The sequence below is a fragment of the Momordica charantia genome (genome assembly GCF_013281855.1).
Source record: "Momordica charantia cultivar OHB3-1 chromosome 8 unlocalized genomic scaffold, Mcharantia_2.0 BLBB01000008.1, whole genome shotgun sequence".
Lineage (NCBI taxonomy): Eukaryota > Viridiplantae > Streptophyta > Magnoliopsida > Cucurbitales > Cucurbitaceae > Momordica > Momordica charantia.
The window spans coordinates 26,513,145-26,527,431 of record NW_028275166.1 but is presented as its reverse complement, the minus strand read 5'-3'; the positions used below and the strand labels follow the sequence as shown (position 1 = coordinate 26,527,431).

General features: G+C 29.0%; 3 protein-coding genes across 3 annotated transcripts; 1 reads left to right on the top strand and 2 right to left on the bottom strand.

The window, feature by feature from the left end:
- Window positions 1-1,053: 1,053 nt before the first annotated feature.
- Window positions 1,054-1,703, bottom strand: LOC111013291 (cold-regulated protein). Its single transcript, XM_022287719.2, has one exon. The coding sequence runs from the start codon at window positions 1,575-1,577 to the stop codon at window positions 1,344-1,346; it is 234 nt and encodes a 77-aa protein (XP_022143411.1). The 5' UTR covers window positions 1,578-1,703; the 3' UTR covers window positions 1,054-1,343.
- A 4,990-nt stretch (window positions 1,704-6,693) lies between these two features.
- On the top strand, window positions 6,694-7,315 carry LOC148209866 (uncharacterized). Its single transcript, XM_088127928.1, has one exon. The coding sequence runs from the start codon at window positions 6,765-6,767 to the stop codon at window positions 7,191-7,193; it is 429 nt and encodes a 142-aa protein (XP_087984054.1). The 5' UTR covers window positions 6,694-6,764; the 3' UTR covers window positions 7,194-7,315.
- A 1,763-nt stretch (window positions 7,316-9,078) lies between these two features.
- On the bottom strand, window positions 9,079-12,278 carry LOC111013306 (uncharacterized protein At1g66480-like). The gene is made up of 2 exons (XM_022287736.2): window positions 11,602-12,278; window positions 9,079-9,327 (listed from the first exon to the last, which is right to left on the bottom strand). Exons 1-2 carry the CDS (start codon window positions 12,163-12,165, stop codon window positions 9,283-9,285), a joined length of 609 nt encoding a protein of 202 aa, XP_022143428.1. The 5' UTR covers window positions 12,166-12,278; the 3' UTR covers window positions 9,079-9,282.
- Between the last annotated feature and the right edge of the window lie 2,009 nt (window positions 12,279-14,287).

Sequence of the window (14,287 nt, the reverse complement as noted above, 5' to 3'; positions counted from 1 at the left end):
GATATCTACTAATATAATTATGATACCTGTGTGTTGATATAATATTATTATATCGAATATTTTTTTCATATGAAAATAATGGTGAAAAAAAATTTAAATATAAAGTTATTGTATAAAAGGTTTATGTGGATCATGCACGTAAAAAAACAAGTTAGAAATCTGATATACTTTATAAATTAAAACAGTTGATATCCTTTATATTTAGTATCTAATTAATATTAATATAGAATAACTAGTAGTGATATAGTAATCAACATTATTGATAATAATAGTATATCAATCAACAAATTGTAATGATAAACTAGAATTTAAACAGTTGATATACCTCTAAAAATTAAACATTTGATATACCTTATATTTAATATATCAGTTGTAAATATATTTAGTACGTAAATTAGAGGTACATCATATATATATTAGAGATATAATACATACATCTGATAATGTATATCAGGTACATCGAATATATATAAAAAGTATACCAGGTACATCGAATATATATAAAAAGTATACCAGAAATAATCGGATATATATCAAATATGAAAGGGATAAAATTAAAATAATAAAAATTCCAAAAATAAAAATTCAAATATTTTATCATATTTAAAATTTTAAAAAACTGGTTACATTTTTTTTAAATTTATGAATTATTTTCACTGCCATTACAATTACCCAAATAACTATTAATTTTTGGTTCATTTGAGTGTAAAAACGTCTATTTTAGTTTTTTTCTTTTAAATCTAACTATTTTATTTTCATTTCTATCTATCTTTTTAGATATAATTATAACATATACTTTACTCATCAAAAATCAAAATTTTATTTTTCCTTTAAATCTAGTTATTTCTATCTATCTTTTTAGATATAATTTTAAAATATACTTTACTCACTAAAAATTTTAAACATCGAGATCTCAATTTCATAGAAATATCGGTAAAATATCGATGTCGATAAATATTTTTATAAAAATTATTGAAGTTAAAATTTTTAAATAAATATTTAAATTAACAAATAAATATTTTCGCCCTATCAAATAAGTTAAAAAATAATTAATATTAATATTATATATTAATGACTTTGTTTTTTATATTTTTTATATTTTAACGATTAATATTAATAATAATATATATTAATGATATTTTGCTGCATATCAACTACTTGGAGAACCATGATGCAGCGTCTTTTTAACTGTCGAGGGGCTGATTATATCTTACTTTTTTTTTTGTGGAAATATTTTCTTACTTATACCATAATATGACTTTGTAATATTTCAAAATTAGAAACATTCATCACATCAAAATACACATAATATTACAGCTTAATTACAAAAGATGCATATTCTCTCAAATTGGAACCGCATTAGAGACGGAAGGGTAAACGACGGTGGCCGGATGCGCCATGATGCGGCGGCCCTTCGCGTGCCGGAAGCAGTACACCAGAGCTCCGACCGGCCACTCCACCACCGCCGCCGCTGCGAAAGCCAAGAATCCCAGCGTCGGCCCCACCACCTTGCACCGGCACGGGTTGCTGTGGGTTCCACATTCAATGCAGATCGGAACGCCGATTCCAACGGCCATCGCTCGGACAATTATCGCCGGGCCACGACGGAGAACACAATTCTCGCCGACTATTTCGATTCCTGCAGAAGGAAGGAAGCTCGGATTTAGGGCTTCGGAAATTTGGGGTTTAATTTTGTCAAGGGCGAAGTTTCAAGAATTTAAAGGACTTTTTTTTCGTGTACGTGGCGGCACGAGAAGGGTTTGCGAGGACACGTGTCCGAAAATGGGAGAGTGGTACAGGTGTCTTGGTATTACTGCAGAAGGTCAATAGAGCTTCGGGAAGCGACGTCGTTTCATAAGCCAGGCCCAACTTATGTTGAAAATGGCCGAAGAAAGACCCAACATATCTTGATTAGGCCCGTAACCCAAGCCCAAAATTGTCAACCAATCACTACCAAATGAAGCATGGAAAAAAAACATTATTTTCAGTACATACTATCTACCACTCTTCACGAGGTTCAAATCTCTACACTCAAAGTTAGAATAGTGAATTATATAATCCATTTAAATCGGACTTTTTTTTAGTACACATATATATCAATTACCGTTGAGTTATGCTCGCTTTTGCAATATATTATACACTTATTAAATAAAGATATAGCTTTGAAAATTATATATAAATCTTTCTTGTGTATTTGATTTGTAATAATAAATGAAAGAGCTCATTAAGGACTCGTTTGGAAAGTTCTAGCTCGTTTCCTGTTTTTAATTTTTTAGAACACATAATAACTGGTTGGTAACTCTTCCATGAGTTGCATCTGTTGATAGGATAGGTATATGTTCCTTCATTCAATGGTTAAATTTTTTCACTTTTATTTAAAATGATAATCAATTTGTACAAAAAAAATTTCTAAGGTTTATAGATATGTATATTAAATGAAAACGAAACTCAGATTTCAATACTTGTCAAAGATATATATTAAAAAGATTATATCACTTCATTAGGTCATAATTTGTTGTGGAATTATTCACTGAATATTTTATGTGAAAATTATTAAGTATTAAATGATGTTTTAAAAATCATATCAGAGATTCAGAATGCAATCAATGTACTCATTTTATGGAGACTTCATGTATTAAAACCAGTAACATTATTATGCTGCCATACACAGAATCATTTCAAGGCAGAAAAATAGTTAAAAGTTTAAATTATATTTAAAAATAAAGGTCTGTTCATATATCTATATTTTTTTTTAGCTCTACGAAGAAATAACTAAATATATTTATCATGTTCATGTTGACTGTCTATTTACATTTTATTAGTTTTAAGATTACAAAATATTGATGGTGATGTCTCTACTTTAATTGAAGTAACAACTTACTCTACCAACTTTAATTTAATGGTTAGGTAACAATCTAGTCTTTAGTTTAAAACTTGTAACTACTATATATATATATAAAAGTTGACAGGAAACCAAATATATTAATAGATTATAAAGAGTAAATCGTTACTTAATAAAATTGACACTTAATTTTGATGATATTTTTCGTTATAAAATTTTAAATCACAAGAACTAAATTGTTACATATTAAAATTCAACGACTAAATTAATACTATACCAGATTATTACGTACTAAATTCTATGAACTAAATCATTACTTCAATAAAATATTTTTTAAAATTAATAACAAACCAGGTGTAAAATGAAATTTTATGTAGAATTTAAAGATAAAAATAAAATTTTTAAGAGAGTATTTAAATTATTTTTTCTTTATACAATACCCCTCTTATATGTCCTATTGGTCAACGCATTTGGGCCCACCCCTTGTTATTGAGGCAGAAAATGAGGATGGTCCATTTAGACCTTAGGGTGGTAGCGTGTAAGTGAAGGTTTATAATTCTTTTTTTTTTTTTTTTTTTTTTTGAGAAAACGTGTAGGTTTGTAATTGATTCCAGAAAAAGAAAAATAATAATAAATTATGAAGGAGTAATAAAAGACTTTTAACCTTAATTTCAACTTACTCTTTAAACTTAGCTGATTATACCTATGTAGTTGTTCAATTTTAGAAAGTATGAGACTTTTATGATTATACGTGTGAGTGTGTTAACAATGTTAACTTAAAAAAGAAAAAAAAAAAAAGAGTGAAGGAGGATTAATAGGAGGAGGGCAATTATCTCATCCTCTTAGCCCATGTAGACTAGAAAACAAAAGTTAAATTATAAGTTTAGTACCTCCATGTTTACGTTTGTATCTAATAGAGTTCCTGAACTTGAAAATGTATTGAATTTTTAAGTTTGTGTCGAATAGACTTCTAAATTTTCAAAGTGTCAAATAAATTTCTAAATTTTCAATTTTATGTTGAATAAGTTCTTGACATATTCAAAAAAAAATTAAAGTTAACAAAAAATTTGAATTTTGTGTCTGTTAAGATGTTAAATTTTAAATTTAGTGTTTAATAAGAGGTTCAGGAATTTTAAAAAGAAATGTCAAATAAGTCAAGGACCTCTTAGACACAAATTGAACGTTTTGAAATCTATTAGACACAAGATTAAAAGTTTAGGAATCTAGTAGACACTTTTCAAAGTTCGGAGACCTATTAGATACTTATTAATATTCAATGACCTATTGGACACCAACCTAAAAGTTTACGGACTAAACTTATAATTTAACTTAAAAATTACATATAGTATTTATAATTTTAAAGTTTTCTTTATTTTGCCTCTCAAAATTTTTCGTATGAAAACAATTAATGGATAAATTCTCACACGTTTCTATAGATTTCTTTAAATACAAGGTTAAAGAAATATTTGAGGGAAATGTTGGAATCAAGTGAGTGGCAGTTGGAAAAACAAACGAAGAAGGTAAGATGGAAAAACTAGTTACAAAAGCAACTACCACTCACTTAATTTCATCTATTTCCTTTAATCTTGCATTTAAATAAATCTACTATAAGTATTAATGATGTTGAAACCAAACCCTAATGGAAGGTGTAAATTGATTCACTTGTAAAATGTAAGATTTTAATTGATATAATTATTAGTTTAGAGTTTTAATTAATTCAACCTACAAAAGTTTATAGGTATAAATACATTTTTTCCTTAAAAAAAGAACCTTCCGATCATCTGACAGATTTACGACAAAATATTAATACCAACCACATTTCTAAAACTATGTAGAGCTAAGCATTATAAGAATATTATAAGATCATATATGGATTAGAAATATCATTTTTTTTTTATCCCAGGTGATACTTGAAATTCCCAAAATTATAAAAGAAATTAAAATTCCCAAAAAACCTCAACATCTGGTCCGTAATACTGAGCTAGATTGACTGACTTAAGTCAACTAGTCAAAGTCAACTTTCGAACGGGTAAACTACGGTGACATGACTTTATGTAATCTCCAATTAAAATGTGCCACGTAAGCGTTGTTTCAGTCGATCCATATCATTCAGGAATTAACCAGCCACGTGAAGAGGGGATAATGGGAGTTTTGTTCAAAAAATATGCTTTATCCTTCTGAAAATTTCAATTATGCCCTTTACCTTTCGAATTGTTTCAAAAATATCCTTGAAGAACATTTAATTATATCGAGTGATGAAAAGTAACGTGTATGATGACGTGTTCACGGTGGAATAATGACTTACGTGGCTTTTAAAAGAACAACTAGTTACTCTACTGTTAATATATATCATCGACCATGTCACTTTCTGTAGCTCTTTCTAATAAAATTGTTCTTTAAGAGTATTTTTGAGACAAAGCTCAAAATTCAAGAGTTATGTCAGTTTGGCTTGGTCGACTCTAGTAGTTTGCTCGGGCGGTCTGGCCCAATTGACTTGACTCAAGCAATTTGGTCCGTGTTGTTTTCTTGGCCTGAAGTAAATTTAGTGTGATCCAACCTGCTCATCATAAAATTCTTTTGAGACGTGGACATGACATGTATGTGTTTCTATCCAAGATATTAAAAGATTAATTTAATGACTTATCAGTGTCATGATAATAAATTATATTATATCTTTTATGTACAGCCTAATTGAAATTTTTTTAGTACATTAGGTAAGAATTTCAAAATATTAAGGCCAAAATTGAGAATTCTCAAACATATTAGGAACCATTTTCATTTATTTAGCTATAAATTTTTAATGTTGTAATTTTATTTTTAATAAATCATCAAATTATTGTTAAAAACAAACATTTTATTATATCTGACTATCTCTAGACTCTAAACTAATTTAAATCACGAGTATGCCAACATGAGCATAGCTAGCAAGCATCTTACTCATTCCCTATAAATCGGAAGTTCTTCAATCTTTCATCCCTACATTTGTTGTACTCATAAAGAAAAATTAAAATCACAAGTATATATGTTAATTCTACGTAATCTAATCATGTTGATTGACCTCAGAGTAGTGAGTAACTCATTGATAACGAGAAGCCAACACAGCAGCATAGTTCAATAAGCTCAATGATACATGACATCTATTTCTTCTCTTCAAGTCGGAAGTTTTATTGTTGCATTGAAAAAACGACAACCACATCTACCCGATTTCTTAAAGCAGTTGGAAATAGAAATAGACTACTACGAAACCCTACAACATTGGGCAAAAATTGTCTTAGGTAAGTGGCCACACAAAATTTGAACCATTACCCAAGTCCCTCCCCAAGTCACATTGCCAGTTTTAGTAAAAATGAACAAAAATAGTTTTATTTATCATCTTTGGTAAATTAGTGATTAACAAATGATATACTTAGTTAGTAGTTTATAAGTTTAAACATAGGACCATGATTCACATAATGATATACTTAGTAACTTATTTATATGAAGCATACCCCATCAATAATGATTATCATTTTCTTTTTTGAAAAAATAATAATTACCATTTAATATATAGACTTGATTATTTGATAAGTGATCTTCCTTGATGGTTATAAAAGAAATTTAGTTCATACATTTTGGTAGTCGTGCTATTTAGTTTCTAAATTTTCAGTGAGGGTAAAGAGAATATTGGCAGTTTGTAGTTAAAGTATTATCAGGTTAGATATTAAAATTTGATGACAAAATCCTCAAAGTAAATTTGTAATATTTATATATATAGACAAAGTGGAAGAGTAAATTTATAATTTAACCATTTTTACTTAAAAAAGAAAAAGGAAAAAAATCCAAAAGGGTAAAAAATATGGTTTTGAGTGAGCGAATCGGTTGGATAAATTGAGTGGACAGAGATCCCATCTCGCTTCACTAGTTGCTGCAATTTGCGTCCGCCATGGCCAGGCCTTTCCCCTCCTTTTCGAATCCATTTTCATCGCCACATTTCTCATCGCTCCTCGCTTCAATCGCAGCCTTCTCAATTTTCTCACTCGTGATTTTCCTCTGCGCTTCGTCGAGAAAGTCGAAGAAATCATCGAACCGGATGCAGAGGAATCTCAATTTCGTCTCCAAAATCAACAGCAACATCAGTTCTAGGGCTGTGTCGATGGCGAAGATGGTCTCGTGGCGGAAGGTGGAGGCGGCCGATGAAGAAGAATTAGAAGAAAGAAGAAGAGGCGATTGCGATCTGATCAGTGATGATGACGATGAGGTTTGGAGGAAGACGATCATCAGAGGAGAACGGTGTCGTCCGCTCGAATTTTCCGGGAAAATTGATTACGATTCCGAAGGAAATCTTCTCGGCGATTCCAAAAGCGTTGCGTAGGGCGGTTTCGATTCTCTCTCTTTCTCTCTCCATCTTAATTCTTTCCCCTTTCTTCCTGGATTTTGGTTCCTTCCATTGATGCAACTTAATTCTACAGTTAACTGCAACCTTTGTTTTTTCTCCTTTTTATCCTTGCCCTGTTTTTTCATTTTCTTTATCTTCAATTTTGTGTTTGATAGGAATTTAAACCTTCGATTTTGTATTTATTAGGAAAATTAAATTTTCAATTCTTAGTGTATCACAAATTGATGCGTTTATCATCCCAGATCAAGTTTAGCAAAAACTGGTTAATCAATCTGTTAGAATCCATATAAATGAATTAAATTTATCCAATCCATCCACTTAAATTTTTGGATTGGGCGGTGGTTTGTTCATTCTTAAAATGGTCTCAGAATGGGAGGTTCTGTATTCGAATCATACGTTGTTGTTGTTCCTCCTTGTTGGGTCTTGATATTGTTTTACGTATGAAAGATGAACTCACAACCTTTAGATGGGGATATATATGAATTACAGTTGAGCCAATAATTTATATTAGATATAAAATTGAGAAATGATAGAACATATTTACAAAGCTGAATAATTTCTGGTAGTAAACTTGTCAATTTAAATGATTGTGAAACTATGGGCACATTGTTCTGGCCCTACCAAAATACTAATTTCTTATTTGGAGATGACAAAATTAAAGGTCCGTGAAATCTTTCTCCAGCCATCCTCGTTTAAGATGGAATTGGAGATTTTCTTTTTCTAGGAAGATGGGAAATGGTTTTCTATCCTCCCCACCCAACCCTAACTCAAATGGGGTGGATTATTTTTATTTAGAAATATAGGGGTGAGAATTTGAACTTCTGGACTCACTCAAAAGAGTTTGATAACCAAACTCTAACAAGAGAGAAACTACGAAGAGTGGTTGTAAAAATCTGAATTTGTTTCTTATATTAAAAATAGTTAGAGTGAAATATTTTGGGATTTTTACATCTACAGTAATCCTGAAGGTAGGAATAATCCTATTCATCTTTTCTACTTTCGGTGCGAACTTGGCAAACTAAAGTTCGCCAAGGTATAAGCTTCTGATGGCCAGTTCATATAGATTCTTGATTTCTGAGATTTAGATGTATTAAGAACTAAACTATATTCATGTCTTTTAGAGTTGGAAGGTCAGCTTTGGCTTAGTTTTCTATTATATATACTTATTTTTTTTTCTCTTCATTAATTTATTAATTAGAATATTGATATTGTAAAAAAATATTTATTCAAAATTAATAAATAATGAAAAATTAAATCGTTAAATTTTGGCATAAACATGTAATTTCAAATATATATAATTTAACGTTCATAAAATACATATAAATAGATAATGCACATTTTTTACTATAGAAACTTGATATTTGTTTGGGTTCCTCAAACTTACCCCTATAGCCTATAGGAAAGAAGGAAAAAAGAAGCACTTGTTTCTTATTTATAAACTAGATGGATAAAATTATAAACAAGATAAATAAATTTGTTTGTGTTTTAAAATTCACTAAAGTAGATTGATTTTTTAAAATTGTGTTTGGATTTTATATCCAAAGAGCATAAATTCTAAAAATAACTTTTATGTCTTCCGTATTTTCCTATTTTAAATTTGAAATTTTAAAATGCTAAATATCTTTAAAAAATAAAAATTATGATAAAATAAATATATTTTTCATATTATAAACTAATTTATTTTTTGCTAAAATTAAAAGAGGTAAAACATAATATATTATAAATTATATACTAGCTATTATAAAATAATAATTATACAAAATTTATAATATATGTTAATAATTAATCAATTAATAATAATTTACATTGAAGTAAATATTTAGTTGATAACTACCATTAACTTACAAATATATTACTAACCCACTTTGAACGATATCTAAACTGAGATTCAATTTTTAAATTTAGTATCAAACGATTTTTCATTAAATCATTTATTTTCAAATTTTTGTTTTTATATCACAAAACAAACATACCCTAAATTTGAGTCCTTTGAATTCACCTTTATCGAGCCGCCATAATTGGGCTAAATCTATACATATAGAGAGGAGCAAAGCTCAATGCATTGCTATTGCGTAGGACTGTCCTTCATTTGAACAAAGCTCACTCTTTTCTGCAAATATTTTATATTTAAGAAAGGATTATTATTTTAGAATTAAAAAAGACTACTGCTATCGCTATAAATCAATGCTAATTTAAACAAAATACTTAAAAAAGAAAATCAGGAAAAAGACAATGTAAATACGAAAAAAATTAGAACATGTGTAAATTAGTAAATACTGTAAATTATAGTTAATCAATATGTAGGTTAATAATTATATCTTGGTTCAACTTAATCATTGATTTATATGAATTAATAAATATTCAATTACGAGGGTGTGAGTTTGATTCTAACTCCACGTGTTGTACTAAAAAAAATGAATATTCGATGAAATAAAAATATTTTGATTACTAATATTATATTCAGGTTAATCAATGATTCATAAGTCTCCTACCAAAGAACATTTTTTCAATTATTATTAAAAAAAATAATGAGTTATTACATTTTTCCTTTTTCTTTTCTTTTTTCCTTTTTTTTTAACAAAAATACGTATTTACAACCTTTTAAAAAATAATAATAATAAGCTACCATTCAAATATCCTAAAGAGGAGTTCCATTACAAACAGGAAATTAGGGCTGGTACAATGATGATTTGAAAAAAAAAAACAAAAATAAATTGGTATTATTAAAAAACTTAATAATTAAAAATATAAAACAAATTTGTAGCTTAAATTCTCGACGGAATTACATAAATAAAATTTTTAAATATAGCAAAAAAATTTAAAACTTACCAAAATAACATAATTTAAATTAAATTAAATATAATGTAGAACACACATTGTTATATTTGAGAAGAAAAAAAAAGTTGTGACGATAAAAAATACATACTAAAGTCAAATTTCTAAATTCTATTGTTATTGCTGGTCAACATTTTCTCAATTGTTTCCAAAAAAAGAAAAAATATTTTCTAAAATCAATTATCTTAAATTGTAAAGATAACCTTCACATATTCAAAGCAAAAGATGTGTCCCCAACTATACTTTTTGATGTTTTATATTTCTTCACTTATTTATTTATTTATTTATTTATTTTGCCTTTTCTTCCTTGTATATCCATATTTATGTGTTCTTTATTTACTTTGACATTTTTTTCAACTATGATTATTATTTATTAAAACCTCTTTTTTAATTTTTTAATCAAAGTCAAAAATATATATATATATATATATATATATTTCTATTTTGTTAGTCAAATATATATAAATCCACCCCCACTCTTTATTTTTATTAAAATTATCTTTGACTAATTCTGGTCATCTCTTTATTTTATTTTCATGGAACTGAAGTTTTGATGAACTAACCGTTATAAACTATCTTTTAATCCTAAAAAATTCAAATTAAAATATTGTAATTGTCAAGATTTACTATTTTCCCGAAATTTCATTAAGATTTGAAAATTACATTTGAAAAAAAAGGGGTCTAACGCAAAATCTAAACATTAGCCCAATTTTTAAATATATTTTGTAAAAAAAATTATTATGGCTAAGTTACAATTTAAGGCCCAAAGTTCATGCTTTGATTCATAATCCTTACATTTTTGTTAAATCTATCAAAATTTTCTCGACTTCTAGAAGATTTGAGTAAACTATATGGACGAAATTTGTAAACTTTTAAAACTATAAGAATTAAATTGAAACTAATTACAAATAATAAAAACTAGATTAAAAAACACTTTGGACCTACTTTCACATAAATTGTGATTTATCCCTAAACTTTAAAATCTAACGATTTAGTTGTATAGGAATTTTTTATTAGTGTAGATGGATATAAATCGACAAAATGTTATAAATTATATAAAATATATATATATACTAAATCATGATATTTTTCACTGATAAAGTTTATTAAAATAGTGACTAAAACATTATAAAATTTTAAATTAATTACCTATCAAGACAGGATAGTTACAAATTTTAAACTATCATTTTCATATCTTTATATGGACCAACTATGTTTAAATAAATGATAATTTAAAATACTTTATTAATTACAAATAGAAAGTATTTGTTATAAGGAACGTCTTTGTTATCAACACCATTAAATATTTAAAAATAAAAAGAGATAAATATAAAAATAAAAAGTGTTTTTTGAAGAAAAATAAATAAGTTTTAAAATATTTAATGGTGTAGAGCAAAGTTGGGTATTTTCCGTTACGAATTAATATAAAAATTTTAGATATAGTACTCTAGCTAATTGAAGTATATATAATCCATCCAGGAGTTATAAATTCGAATGATTATTCACTAAAAAAAAATCAAAAATGAAAAAGAGTGGCAAGAAACCGCACCTCACGCGCTTTACAAGTACTCGCTTGGGCCGTGCTCCGCAGCTGACCTTGGCCGCCGCGAAATCGGTCTGTGTCTCTGCCATACAAATTGAGGATCCTCTGGGCCACCTCCGCCTTATCCTCGCATTCGTTGAGGAGCCTGTCCATCTCCGCCGTCGGCAGCCGGAACTTGACCTGCAGCGGGGCGGCGGATGGTTCCGGCGGCCGAGCGACGTGGAGGTCGGAAATGGAGCGGCGAGAGAGCATCAGCCACTCGAGGCGGTCGGTGGCGGAGGCGTGGAGGCCGGATTGGACGCGGCGGAGCGGCGGCGCGTGGGCGGGGAGCGGCGGCAATTGGAGGAGGAAATAGAGGGCTTTGGGGTGGAGTTGGTGGTGGGGCTCCAATGGGGTGGCTCTGAGGCCCAGATTTCTGAGGGATTGGGATTCGAACAGCCGGTGGTCCGGATGCTGGCTTAGAACTTCTGAGGCTGTGATTGGAGTGGCTAATTTCATGGTTTCGCCGTCAATTTTCATCACTTTTGTTCTTCCTTTTCTTCTTCGTCCTCCTCCCATGGCGTTTCCCATTCTTCTTCTTTCTCTCTCCTTTTCTCTCTCTCTCCCCCCTTTGGGCTGTGGTTGGGGTTTAAAATTGTATATATACTTTTTCTAAATTATAAGTATTTAATGTCAGATATGTCACATCATTCTTAAATACGTAGACTAGAAGGTCGAACTCACAAATTCTTTGTTAAATATATATGTCAATTATCGTTGAGCTGTTTTGACTTGTTATAAAATGATATACTGACAAGTATTGAAAAGTTCTGACAAAACTTGTGACATGTCACGATCACCTTCGAGGAGACTCACAAGATGATTGTCCACCACTTGCTTCACCTGCAAGCAAGTTAGCTAATTCGAAACGAGACAATAGGTTTATCTCGTAACCTCCACTCCATTCTCAAGAAAACTAGGTTAGATAAAAGGTTTTGCAAAATATTTTAAAAAGCGTGTTCTTTGGAGAAAATAGCACCTAAACAAGCATACAACTCAAGTTAGAAAGGTGACTAGGTGTACTCTTATATAGAACATTGTAAGGTAAATTTAAGTCGACAGGCCTAAATCTCAAAGTGGCAATGAGTCACTCGCCTTAAAAAATAGAAGACGAACTAAATAACATGCAAAACTAAATACATGACATAAAAATAAGAGAAAATAGAGTGTTCATGCAACCACCATAGATAACAGGCGTTGAATGAACGTGACCATGACACAACATGCAAAGGAGGCATTAACGAAAATAAAAACGTTGTATAAAATAAAATGGTAAGAGATTGTTTTATTTTCACGTGATTGACAATGAATGAGAGTAGTATTCATATTGCCGTAATATGAAAATTTCTTCCAACCTAATCATCAACAAAATTCATCTCTTCCCAGTGACATACTCACAGGTCTTGATATGTTAATAAAACGATAATTTTATGACACATTAATTTTTTTTTGGTTAACAATTTTTAATTTTAAAAAAAAAATAAAGAAGAACCAAACTTGAAATTTTCAACACATTTAAGGGTAAAATTAATAATTCCAAAACATTAAGGACGAAAATGAGAATTGCCTAAAAGAATGAAGATGATTTGGTATATTTAGTTTAAATTTTATTTTAAACATGTAGTTAAGCCGTTCTCGGGGGAATCTTACCCTTCCACCTCCTAAGCAAGGTTTTAAACACGAAGTTCTCAATTTGTTAAAATGTCAGACAATATTTCTGAAAAATTATAAAAATAAAAATTCATTAATATTTTAAATTAACAAATAAACACCTCACTTTTTCAAATAAGTTTAAAATTATTAGTATTAATATCATATTTATATTAATGATATTTCAGAGATATTATTGGATCTTTTTTATGATCCACCCCTCATGTCGATGTCAATTCTACGGACATTTTTGTCCTCCAAAATTTAATACCTATCCTTCAAAGGGAGAGACTGATGGTTGAAGGATTAAATTTGAGGACAACGAGATATATTATATTGTTTTCATTATTTCGGATTGGACGTGGATGGAGTGACATTCTTAAGCTACAAGTTTATGTTAGAATATTTTATGTCCAAAGACTTTTCATATTTACTAGTAAATTTACTCGGCGAATTTATGCAGCCAACAAGTAGAATTTTGTTTACACACCTTATAACTCCAAAAATAACAATTTAGTCCATAAATTTTAGCCTATATAACAATTTAGTCCCTAACATGAAATATCATCAATTTTAACTATCAATTTTTATTATATAATGATTTAATATTTGTAATTTACAAGAACATTTAGTTCCTCATCAGTTTATCGATCTATATATATAAAACAAAAAATTTATTAAATCTTAACAACATTTTTCAGACTAAATCGTTACAAATTTTAAACTACAAAGACTAAAATGATTACATATTAAAGTTCAATAACTAAACTGTTACTTCAATGAAAATATATGAGTCAAAAAGTGTTCTTAAACCTAATTTTTTTAACTTCTATTGCTGTTTAATTTCGTTTAAACATATGTATATTAAATCTTCTTCTCTAAGTGGAAAATATGAACAGGTGCTTACTACTAACTACTAAGTAAACTAAGTTTTTTTTTTTTTTTGAATTGGAAATATTTGGTATCTAGAGTTACCTTGTAATAAAAGAATGATGCCTTTAAT